This window comes from Aphelocoma coerulescens, chromosome 1 (genome assembly GCF_041296385.1).
Source record: "Aphelocoma coerulescens isolate FSJ_1873_10779 chromosome 1, UR_Acoe_1.0, whole genome shotgun sequence".
NCBI lineage: Eukaryota > Metazoa > Chordata > Aves > Passeriformes > Corvidae > Aphelocoma > Aphelocoma coerulescens.
The window spans coordinates 84,548,763-84,561,928 of NC_091013.1; the positions used below are offsets into that span (position 1 = coordinate 84,548,763).

The window sequence follows — 13,166 nt, forward strand, 5'->3', positions numbered from 1 at the left end:
AGATGGCAAATAGTAAAATTAAAGAAACAGGAAAGATCTTAGGGACTTTTTTTTTAATTGTGAAGAAATGCATTGCAACCAACCACCATGACATGAATTTTTGAAGTGGCAACCACAAGAGATTTTAAATTTGGGTTAAGGTTCGCAAGAAATACTTTTTTTTTAAATACTTGCTGAATGCTCATGTCTTTATCTTGCCATTGCCTGCTTTACAGCATATAGCATGTCAGTCCAGTGCTTGTAGCTGCTAATTGACTACTTCATGACTATAAATGTACATACCTTTTTGAAGATGATGATACCAATAGTGAACAGAGTAGAAATTACCTTATGAAGTGCTTGCTGATGACTGCTAACAGAGGTGTAAGTTACCACACCTGTCTCAACCCCACACAAAATACCTCAGCGCTGCTTCACTGACAATCCTGCCGCCACTATCCCCAAAAGTTTGGTTCTTCTTAAACAGAGGAAAAGACCTATTGTATCAGGTGGAGATCAAAACCAAGCACCACGGAATTACCTCTGTCAGCCATGTGTTTCTGTGATTCAGTTTATAGCTATTTCTTGGTCTGCTTACCAAAGGACTTGCAACATTTCATTTAGCGAGCGGAGACCACACTCAGCTGCTGCTTGCTGCATCTCACAGCAGCTTTCTGCTACCTAGGGTGCCCTGCCAAAGATGCCCCTGTACCTAACACACCATGAGTAGCTCCTTAGAAGGCCTCTGCTACAGAAGTCTTAAGTGGTGAAAAAAAATAGTGGACTACAATGTTTAAACTAACATAGACTTTTTTTTTCTTTTAATTAAAAAAAAAATTATATGTCTAGGATATACAATCTCCACTTGAAAACAGACAGATTTATGTTCTACAGCTTGGGCACACCAAGCAAAAATTGGTAATTAACTTTTTTATGTATACCCCAAGATTTGGAAATGTAGATAAAAGAAAGCTATTTTGTATATCAACAGTTTATGTACTGAAATAAGTCCATAAAAGTAAGCTATAAATGAGGTTTGTATTCAGAAAGGCTGTAGCATTCTCCATGGCAAGAAAGCAGTTATCTCCCTGTGAATAACTTCTCAAATAACTTTCAGCCTCAGTTCAGAAACTCTGAAAATTACCTTGAGGGAGACGACCAGATGCCAAGAGATTAAATAATTTCCCGCTTGCTCTGCCTTGAGATAGCGAATCATATCACATTCCATACAATGAATTCACAATAAAGTTTCCCAAAAAGCCGAAATAAAAACTGTGAAATAAAGACGCAGCAGGGCAGGCAAGATTAAATTAGTGGCTACTTATTGCACTGAGTCCTTTGCTCACACAAACACTACGCCATGCATGTACCTGAAGCAGCCATGACTGTGTCCTGACCCAAGGGAATATTGTATTCTTACCATGACATTAAGGATGTGCTTATCTTGAGCTTCGTGGTCTAATCTCTCAGCCGTATAGAGAACCCCGGTGTTGGGATCAATTCTGAATTTTCTCATGCTGACTGTATCGATGCTGCTGTGAATAGTGTAGCTCAGCTTATGCTTTTCATCTCTGTCTATAGCTTCAATTTGCAGAATTTCAGTATCAGGGAGGATGTCCTCTGAAATGGTGACATCATAACTTGGCTGAGAGAATTCTGGGCCATTATCATTGTTATCCAACACTTTGATAAGAACCTACAGTTAATAAAAAAAATTCGGAGTTATTGAAGTCTAGTCAGACTATTGAATAAGCACCTAGAGAAATGCAATTTACTTTGGATGGCTGAAGATGTTACGCTGCTGCACGGTGGGACTGAGAAACATTATTTAATATTAAATGCTTATTTTTCAGATCAAAAGAAATAGAAAGGATTTGACTTTGGAAGTAAAATGTTCCTAACTGTAAAGCCTAATCAGAGCCTGATAAAGAAGTCCATATTTTCAGTATGTATAGACTGGAAAATATTTCTACAATGGTCATAAGGAAAGGTTTTATCCTTCCTTGTAACTGCTTTGGTTACAAGAGACTTCTAGAGCTATTATGTAATTTGCTTTCCCCTTCACTATTAATAAGACTATAAAAGAATCCTTAAATCTGCTTTTATACAATCAAGATTCAGCTGAACCCTGTGTTTTCTGCCCAGTATATTGTGTTGGGGCTTACTGGCAATGTCAAATTGGGACAGCATTGGAGATGTCAAGTTGTTCTGACACCTCAGATTGCTCTTACACCACTTGAGGTGGGCACAGGAGACACAACCTCAGTACCATGCAAGCCTACCCCACACAGATCAATACGTACCACCAAGGACAGGTGATCTAAGGGCACTGGTGAAAGAGAAGGATTATATTTTTTGTTACATCCTTGCTTTTCCTTTGCCAGTGATGGCTGTCTTTATTGCCAGCTAATTCACTTCCCCTCCAACACCTACTTGCCTCCTTTCTGTTGCAGTTTATGAATGGTAGGATGCTAAAAATGTGAAAGAATGCTGTGTTCAAATGAATGTGTGCTTCAAATCTGTCTTTAAAACCTCAGTATTGATCCTTAAGGAGACTTGGAGAGGGGAAAAACAGGCCAGCGTGCTGCTCTTGCTGCCTATTACACCCATTTCAATGTATCACAAGCTGACTCTGATAACTAATAAGAATCATTATTTTCCAAGCTTTGCCTTTCACAAATTACGTTATGCATGTGTCACTCTGATGACATTTTGTGGGTTTTGCCATTGGAGAGGCCACTCCCTGAGAAAAATGTGCTTTCTAGACTTTGCATGCCATAGATTGCTGTGGACAGTGTGGCAGCAAAAGCCCTGACAAACTGTGTAACACTGAAAGCTGAAATGTGAAGAGTTGACTCTTTTTCAGTGCTAGAAGCAAAAAGTATCTTTTGCAGAATATGCCTGTGAAAGCACACATCTAATTTTACAGTAAGTGAAACAGAACAAGCTTTTTATTCAAAGGCTTTTAAATAAGAAATAGTCCAATTACTGACTTGGGAAAGGCATGAAAAGGACTCTTTGGTCAGACTAGGAGACTGGACCCATCACTCATGATATTTTCTTTGTTGCTTAGGAAAGTACTTAGCTCTTTTTAAAGCAAGTATTTTATTATTTTGCTTGATCAAGCCCTGTTCACCCATACTTTCTTAAGAAAAATACAGCTATACTTTTACTGCAATATTGCACAAACAGATGTTGGCCTCAGAGAGAAATGAAACTTTAGATTTCCATGATATGCGGAAGGGTTTGCAGAATACATTACCAGGAGGAACATGAGCAGTTGTAAGAAGCAGTTGTAATGAACTAGCCTGGGAACTGTTTAAAAGACAGCTGAAATAAAATGCTCTGTAAGTTAAATGGCATAAGACTTGCATTCCATACAATTTCATTTTCACCAGATTACGGCAAGCCAGAGCGAAGCAGTGCGAAGCCTATATTAAGTTATGCTTCAGTCTTGGACAGATAGCAATAAAACTGGGGGAAATACACATTGCTGGGCCTATAATAATGATGAAGAGTTACTTAGCTTTTTATACTTTTATTGTTGCTATAATATATCAAGGCACGTTTCTGATCTGACTGAGGACAAAAAGAAACCCAAACCTACATTTTACAAATATCTGAAGAAACTAGTTGTAACATATGAAAGAAAGCCTGAGGAGAAGATTAAAGACTTGACCTCTAATCTAATGGGATGCACAGCTAGTGCTGAACCACATTTTTTAGTGTAAGGAAGAGACAAAGAAGCAATAGGAGTTGGGGATAATCAGTGTTTAATACTTACAGATATCTTTCTTGAGCAGTTTTGATACTCAGTCCTTGACAGGTACCACTGTAACATGACTGGATTATTTTACTGCTGTACTGCTAACACAGATTATTTTTCTTTTACTTCATGGCCAAAAACTTTCTCATGTATCATTTTAGACAGCCCAACAGAGAAGTAAAAACTTTTTGAATGGATTGAAAACACCAAGAGGGTTTTACTCTGCTGATGCTAGTAGAGCACAGCCTATCTTGAACAAGTATGCTTCCATGTGAGGGGGAGGCCTGTATCTGTGAATTTATTTTTAAAATTGGGGTGTGGAAGCTAAAACTGTTCTGGAAGACAAAAAAATAAATCCACAGAAGCACACTAATGTTTCTTGAAAGTACTGCTACAGAAGTGACATGCTATGTTGTTTGCATGGTATATAATCACCCCAGAGCAGGGATTCACTTCCTATAATATCTAATGCATTTTGGGATCACTGGCAAACTGAGAAAGCAGAGGAGGGCATAAAGGTTTATCCACCCCAAAGCTTGCACTATGACTGTCCAAGCCACGGCTTCATGCTTTTTGCCTTCACTAGACTGCACAAGCTACACAGGGTGGGACTGGATCAGCATCAGAGACCAAGGGTAACCCATGAGACTGTGGAAATTACAGCACAGATTCACAGAGCAGAGTTTCTTCCCACTGAAAAAGGTGTAAGGTATTGCCATGACACACTTATGGACATGATCGTGCTTGGGGAGTGCGAGGCATGGAGAGGGGAAAAGATAAAAAAATTGAGGACCTCATTCACTGAGATCATCAAACTTACAGGGAGCTATGCACTTAAAATTGCTTTGATCATTGCCAGAAAAAAAACTTATTTTTCCTTTTTTTTCCTTTTCTCTCTTTCACTTTACATCTACTGTAAAACTGATTAAGTGCCTATTTAAGTGGCAGGCATCTTCCTCCCTAGAGATGACAGTATTTTAATGATTTGTCAAGTGATCCACATTGAAATACACATTATTTATTACATACTTTGCACTTCAACAGCCACTTCCATCTGGAGATGGAAGACGGTGGGTTAGAGATGCTAATGAATAAAGAAGTCATTATTAATTCACAATTTCTTCTATTTAAGCAGTTAAGAGTATTTCTAATTTTTGTCAGCTGTCCCTCAAAATTCCCGAGAGTCAAATGTAATTTTAACATTTCTCTCCTTTAATAGAGGGGGGTGTATTTTCCTTGCAACAAAAGAAAGTTAGGTTATATATGGGAATACTGATTATACAGAGCTCTGTTAAACCTATCCACAGAACTCTTTAATCTTCTTAAAAATTGAACTGTCTTGGGAGGTACTTGAAACAAAAGCAGGTAAAAGAAAACGGAGTTTAAGTTTTTTATATATTATATATATCTATTATATATCTATTTTAAATAGATACTAGTCCCTCAGTTCTTACATTTTTATAGAGCAAGTAACTGTTGTCCCCATATTTTGCCCAAGAAAACAATGCCTTGCAGCAAGGTTACCAAAACCATGGGTGAAGTGCAGTGGTAAAGCTGGGGAAGGTGTTTTAAGGTTATTTTTGAGCCACATCCCTTTTATTAGGTCACTTTAAAATGCCATCCTTCTTATGCAGATTTCCTGCTCAAGCAGGATAACTTCTAGTAAGATGTTACTTGAAAAGAGGGACCTTTTTCTTCAATAAAGGAAAATGTGACACTGACATGAACACCAGGTTCATAGAAAACCTGATCCTACAAACATACATGAAGTTGAGTAGACTGAGTGCTGCCAGATTGTTAATATGAGGAAAGTTTCTCAAATTCATGTAATGGCTGCCAACTTTAGGCATAAAGTGTTGGTTCTACTGGCAAATTTCCTATTGACTTCAAAAGGGTCAGCAGAAGAGTCCCTGAAGTATTATGCTTTAGCCAGCTGGTAGCACATCTTTCACCTCAAATCAAGTCTTATACTACTGAAGTGACTCAAAGACTCCCAGTGTCTGTGTAATTTAATATTTTCTCCATATTTATTTCCAAATGGAAGATATGGCAAGAATGACCTGTGTGGCATAAATATCCTTTATTACTGCATAGGTGCCTGGGGTGTTAAGCTGTGACAATACCCACTGTGTGGAATCAAAGCCAGGCTTTAAAAGTTTCCCAACACGTCTCCAAAAGGTGACGAATGGAAATGTTTACTATTTGTTGGCTGCTAAGCACGGATTCCTCTTTGCTGAGGACTGTTCAAGATTACTGACCGAACTACTCTTCATTGACAAACGTTAGTTGTGAGTCTTTTTTCCACGCTCATAAAGCAAACATGCAGCAAACCAGTCTCTGCCTGGTTCTTCTTGAAAGCCCGTATCTTTTCCAGAGCATTGTGGGCTTCAGAAAGGCAGGCTTGCCTCCTTCTGCGTCCATTGTGTGGAGTCTAATTTATAGTCTGAACAAGCGCTTCGCTATAAAAGACTTGCTTTTCCCTGCTCACTTCCTATTTCCCACAGTTAAAGCAAGTTTCAAATAAAGGAATCATGGGCCTCCAAGATTACAAATTAGGCAAAGTAACACTCAGAGCATTAGCAAAGACTTTGTACTCAAAATGGTAAGTGAAAGGCCTAGAGAAATACAATCAAATCAAAGCAGGACAAAACCTAATGCAGGAAGTCTCTCCAAAGCTGTTTTTAATGTTGCCCATAACAAATACCTTTGGTTTAGGCACAGACGTATTTGAGTGAAAACTGGGTAAATGCCAGCAGCTGCTTTACAGACATTTGAAGCTGGAAGAATCTGCTTGGCTAATTGCTTGGTCTGGGCACAGTGTTGTAGTACAACCTATTAAGTGCCTGAATTATTTAAACTCAGGTTACAATTCTGTACAGGTTTTGAAACCTATTTTGATTTAATACTGCTTTCAATAGTGTTACCACATAGCTTTATTTTCTACTCCCTGACAAGTTTTTCTTTCCTCTAAATCCCAACCTTAACACAAAAATTCAGTTTCCCTACCAACCTCAGTGGCCAGTTATTTATACTTTACTGTGTTCTTTGTGTTAAGTTAAAATTGAAGGAAAAATCTTTGCTTCACAGGCAACGCAGTGCTGAGATTGCTTGATGTGATAGAAAAAAAAAAATCAAGGATTGGACTGGTTATAGTTTGGAGGAAATGTTCAACAGAGCAAAAGTGAAAAACTGAATTGAATCCCCATGTCTCTTTTTCTGCCCTAGAAGAATCCACAACCCAGAACTACTTCTGGCAGGCTCTAATGTCTGATCTACATTTTGTCCATGGTCCTCTAGGAAGAGCTTTTCACCATTCATTTAAAGAGAACCACCTGCACTCAGGGTGGCCGATCAGCTCCTCTTAAGAAAATGTTGTAAATAAAAGGTGATCTCTGAAAGATGAGACAGAAACTCAGAGTTAAAAGTCAATCCTCAGCACAAGAACAAATGAAAGTCCAAAACCTTCTGCAAGGAGAGACAGAAAGGGGCATGGAGCAGTAACTTTTTCTGTCTGCTCTTCCAGTCTGGTTGGCTCCAGCAGAAGGTATTGTAAGCAAACATGTATTGATCTGCAAAAACTTTTCAGAGGGAATTGCAAGTTACCCTCTGAGTGCCCACTCTGTGGGGAAATGGGTGGTTTTGCAGCAAGTGAAACGGAGGCTTTTTCTGCCTCCTAGCTTGGAAGCAACAGCCTTCGTGCTCTAGCACATCTTTTCTACAGAAGTTAGGATGATGAGAAAGAAGAAGGTAGGAAAATAAGCAAGGAGTAAAACCATATTTTTCACATAGTAACATCACTCCAGAGGTTGTTCTTAGAAAAACGTAATTATCTGCTAGAACAACATTCTCAGTAACAGTGAAATGTTATGTTAACTTACATGATAGTTCAATGATTCCCCCCTGTACTCCACTCCTGTGGGTATTTTAGCAAAACTCAAGAGTATGCACTACAAATAAATAAATAAATGTTATTCTATTCCTCTGCTCTGCTTGTATGTAAAAGATCTGAGTTGTTCAGTAAAAAAAAGGGGTTTGGGATAAACCTGACTCATGACCAGGAGAATTCCTAATGTTGCACACTCAGTTAGTCAAAATTGTGGCAGGAGAAGGCATTTAGATGCCACTACAATGATTCCTTGTTGGGAGAGACCTCTCTCTGATCAAGCAAGGGCGCAAGACCCCTTTGCAGCCCAAAGGGAGGTGATGGCTGTGGCAAGGAGCAGAGCCACTGCACAGAGTTGCTGTCCTGGCTCTCTCCCCAGCACACGGGATACAGAAGCCCTGATCCCTCTGCAAGGCAAACAGCTCGCCTGGCAGCTGCAGGAATTGTGTTTCGTGGGAATTTAGAGAAAACGTATGCCTTCAGCCTTTAATAAATGACTGTGTGGCCTCAAGCAATGATGGATAAAAGAAAGGGAAAAAGCAAAAGCTCTCCCTGGCTAAGTCAGGAGACTTAGCCATCCTAGAAGTTAATTACTGTGACTGAAGTTTTATACCCACACTTCAAATATATAAATCAAACAAGTCAACATTTCTTTGTATTTTGCCTTCTCCATCCCTTCTCATCCCAACTGCTGCCTGGATGGTTCAGGCTTAGGTAGATGGGCAGCATGGTGAGTGGCAGTGGCTCAACAAGTCCTGGCACTTTGGTGTTCACTTTGGAGACTGTATTTCTTTTGGAAACCTTGATCATGCCCAAAACAAGTAGGCTTTTGGTTACACAGAAAGTTTGTAACTTTTTTTTTGTTAATACTCCCTATGTTCTTTTTGCCTCTTTTGTAACAGTGAAATCATTATTACAACAGATGCAACTTTTAAATCAAAATGCTTTCCTTCCTCTCATAGTACAGTAATGAACCATGTGCACAGGAAGGCATGAAGGAAGTGAACAGTTCATCGGAGTTTAAGGCATGCAGGAACATTGCTGAAGAAACTTCACCAAGTCCATGCCAGGGATCATGTTACCCAAACAAAAATCTTTGGCATTTTTATGCTGTATTTTACCACCTCCAACTGTGTAATAGACAAAAGGCCAGGAAGAGATAAAGGAAAACAGCTGGGGTGGAATAAAAAGCAAGAGTGTTCCATTGCACATGGTGATTATCAGCTGCTTCATAATAAACCATCATTCAAGAGGATGTATTTACAAAATTGCTTTCTATGTGCTTCATCTTTGACCATATCTTCCTGCAGCTACAGTTAAAAATGTAGGTGGTACTGTGTACACGGAACAAAATTCTTATAATGTTGCTTTACCAAAACTCAGAATAAGGCCACTGAGAGCCATCAGTAGATGACCTATTCCATGACATTTTTTAATTAAAGCTATCAGTTTTACTTTTTATTTATTTATTATTTTTCTAAAAGGCAATTAAGATGAAGAAGGTAACCAAAGGCTCCAAAGTACACCCAAAAATACAGTAGGAAAGTTTTGCAAAATGGAGCAATAAATAGGCAGGCCATAATTCTGGCAGTTTTGAGATAACAATCGCTTTTGAAATCTCTATTGTGAAGACCAAAAGAAACACATGCTCGGATACCCTGGCCACAATTAAATAATTAAACAGTATTCACACAGAGAGAAGAAGGTGGGGGAAGGAAGGGTCTGAACCCACCAGTGATCATTCATGCTATACTATTGCAATCTGAAACTATCTTACATTCCCAAATGGGTCACATCACTGTTAAAAAGAATGCTCAGGCCTCTTTTAGAATGCAACAGCTTTACTGAAATATGTTTTTACCATATGTTTTAATTAAAAATGTAGGCGTTTCATCCAAATAGGTTTTGAGGACTGTTACGTGGGTCAATTTATTAAATCAAAAGCAGCAGAAACCATGAATGCAACGTCCATAAGAAGAGAAATTACTTTTATCCAGCATGGTTGAAATTCCCTAAGCTTTTAAATATTTTTTTGGCTGAAATGTTTGCAAGAAACAAAAAAGGTCACATTAGGCATTCAACACCATCTGAAATGTGGACTAAGAGTGTAGTCAAGATTTAAAAACACAGCATAACAAAAAGACTACTCAAGAGTTGAAGAAAATGCCTTATGGAAAGGGAACATAAAGAGGTCAGTCATTCTCCTTTGCTTGTCTACCGGAAGACTGGGAGGTGATTTGAGTATTGTGAGTGCCTTCCTGGGGAGAAAATAGTGGTTTTTAAAGAGTTCCTTAATTGAGCAGAGAAAGGCGTAAAAGGGAACATGGGCCAGATATAATCAAGCTTAAAGTAAGGGATGTTTTTAGCAGAGATGCAATTAATTCTGAAACTAACAGAGAAAAACAGTGCATTTCCTATCACCTGGCTTACTATCAACTGATGTTTTCTTACCAAGGTGGATTATTGGCAGAAATTATCAGATATTTTAGGGCTGGTTATAAACAGAAATTCAGATTGAGAAAGCACTCAATGATTTAACAATTTCTTAGGAAAGCTGGTGTTGTGGCTCAGTGAATACAGATTTACATCCAAAGCATTTGAGCAAAAAGGCAAGGTACAACAGAAGCATCTGTGTGTGCAGGCATATATGTAAACATAAAAAATGTTCAGGTCTTCCTTCTGCATTATAAAGAAGCAAGTAACATCACAAACCCATTTTTTTTCATTTCCCCTTGGGGAGTAACTCAGATGTAGAATTTCAGGCCTTGAGTAATCCATAGCCCACAACTCCATCTCATACTGAAGGATTTTGCTGTTTGAAGTCTTCCTGGTGCCACCCGGACCTCAGAGTGCCCGTCCCTGTGCCATGACCCAGTTCCAGACTGGTTCCCGCTGAACAGATACCCAGGCTCTGTGTCAGGGTCTCTCCTGCAAGGATGTGTCAGAGCCAGCTTTACCCCAGCTCTTCACGTTTATTTGACCCAACTTTTAATAGATGAAAGGCACTGAGCCTGATAAGCAAGCCTGGTTTTAAAAGGTTCAGTGGGGCTGTTTCACAGAAGACAATGTACTCGTAGGCAGTGACACTAAAGGAGGGATTCTTTGAATTTTAAGTTTTGCCTCTGAACTATTTCTTTTCTGAACAATTGATCCTGTGTCCCACATTTGGGTCTTTGGAGGATGAGAGGTATAAACTCCATTTAACACAATCAATAGCAATATTCCCCAACACCATGGAAGCACTATTGTATTTTGGACCATTATGGGGCGACACAATTGTCAAAATCTAGGCTTTGCTGCCTGTGATAGGGACTCCCTCAGCTGGAGGAAGGCAAAGTACTTTCATGTGAGCAGGAAGAGAACAAAAGGAGAAATCACACTTTGAAACATTCAACAGACGATTCTTTACAGCCAGATGGAAAGGCTCTGAAAAATATCCCCTCCATTAGTTATTGGTGGTCTCAAAGGATGAGGTTTCACTTGAATGGAAAAATTATTAATTTTTATAGCATATACATTCCAGTAACAAATGGATAACTTGCCAAGAAAGGAATGTGGTATTCTACCTGAGTTGAGGCAATGTTTGTTCCATCGGTGACCTCCACAGTCATATTATACATTGACCTCTGCTCTGCATCCAGGGGCTTTGCAATGACAATAGTGCCTGCTCCCTTGTCCGCGTCGAAAGAACTATCGTAATTCCCTCCTAATTGTTGCACAAAAACACAATCAAATTAGCCATCTCTGGAGAGCTTCCATTGCAAATATTCCTAAAAGTGGGCATATCTGTTTCATGTCATCCATCTTAACGGCCTGCCTTAGCATACACAGTACGTCTAGTGAGACTTCTTTGTTCATAACTCATTTATATTTCAAAGCACAGTTTGTATATTGAAAAGCAGATATCATTAAAATGCATTGCCAAAAAGGAAGAATAAAAGAAAGAATAAAAATCTAGCAGTAGATTTAAGTAAAACATAGCTCAATCTATAAAAAGAATCAAATGGCTATAAGCCCCTAAGATGTGTGCCCTTGTGGTTTGAATAATGAACAAGAATAATTATCTTTTTGTATAAAAGTAATTTCAGGAAGGTTTTATTCTATAAATTTTATTTTCAGGAAATCCTCACTGATGCTTCTGGGTGCAAATACCATCATCTGCGTTTTTAAAAATTACAATCATAATAAATTTTAAAAATGCAAATAGAGATTTGTTATGTTAATACCAAGGACAATGATAATTACTGGCAGCAAAGGTCAAATCCTGCTAGTCTTTTAGGAATTATTCAAATAGATCTGACAGGATACACATCCTAAATTCCCTTCAATAAAAAAACCCCTCACAAAGCACTGTTCTAACATTAACATACCCTTTCCCTGTCACTCACTGAATGATGCAGCAGTGGGAAAACCCACTGTATTGAGTGTTGAGTGAAAGAAAGAAAAGCAAAAGAAAAAAATCTATTTAAAAGTAAAAGAAAGCTATAAATAATATAATCTCAAATATAATTTGAGATTGAAGGGTTAGAAGATTTGTCAGCCTCAGCTGCAGTTTATAAACTTGAACCACTCATTATTTTCAAAAGCAAAGCACACACTCCCTGCTGATAAGCTGTTTTCTTACTCACTCATTTATAAAGTGTAATTTAGTATTAGCTGAGTCCAAAAATTTTGGAGGCTAGGGACAGGGAGAGGTGAGACACAACACTGCTGACAAACAAACTCTTAAGGTATATTCATCACACAGCAACTCAATGCCACTAGCTACATTCTCTGACAACCCAGTTCTACAGAGAAGAAAAGCCCTTCAAACCCCACCGGTTATGAGACTCGTGTAACAGCTGCTCAAAGCTCTTGAGATAAGGTCCACAGGTAGAAAAATATCCATCCCACTGACTTAGCTCAGGTGCAATATATATAAAGAGAGATAGATGTGAATGGCTGCTAGTGTCACAAAATGGCCCTCGAAATTTTAGGGCTGGGGACTGAGTAGAGAAGGGGAGAGTCTTCCGTGCTCTCCCATCTGCATGGTTTGCTGACCAGGAACTGGCATTATTCTCAGAAGCAGTCATGCATTTAGTGAGAGAAGAAGGTTTTGGCATTTGAAGAAGTTGAAGATTAGGGGGAAACACAGCAAAATCACAGCCCCTGAATTCCTTAATGTGAAGGAACCCTCACTTCTACCTCTTGCACAGGCTATTGCAAAGAAAGGGTAAGCTGGAAGAAGCACTGCTCTGTCCATTTTTGCCTTGAAAGACATTCAGGGATGAGTAGAAGAAAATGGGAAGAAGAAAAAGAATGCAGTTTGACTGCTGCAGAGGAAAGGCAGAATTGGTGAACTTCTGCCCACTGAAATGATCCAAATCCAGTAATTTCAGATGTGCCATCAGGCTTCCACAAGTTGAATAGATGTATGTACATATATATAAGTCTAAGCCTAATAGATGAAGTTGTGGTTTTCCAGGAAAGCACCGCCACTGGATCTGTTGTCATTTATGGTGAATAGAAACATTGTTTGTTCCTTACCCTCATTCTGCA

At 38.9% G+C, this 13,166-nt stretch overlaps 1 protein-coding gene across 1 annotated transcript in view; it reads right to left on the reverse strand.

Moving 5' to 3' along the window:
- Positions 1-13,166, reverse strand: part of FAT3 (FAT atypical cadherin 3) — a 401,816-nt gene that overhangs the window by 87,760 nt on the left and 300,890 nt on the right. The window contains exons 9-10 of the mRNA XM_069015510.1: positions 11,195-11,334; positions 1,400-1,675 (exon numbers count right to left, since the gene is read on the reverse strand). Coding sequence (XP_068871611.1) covers positions 1,400-1,675; positions 11,195-11,334 — 416 coding nt within the window. The remainder of the gene's footprint in view (positions 1-1,399; positions 1,676-11,194; positions 11,335-13,166) is intronic.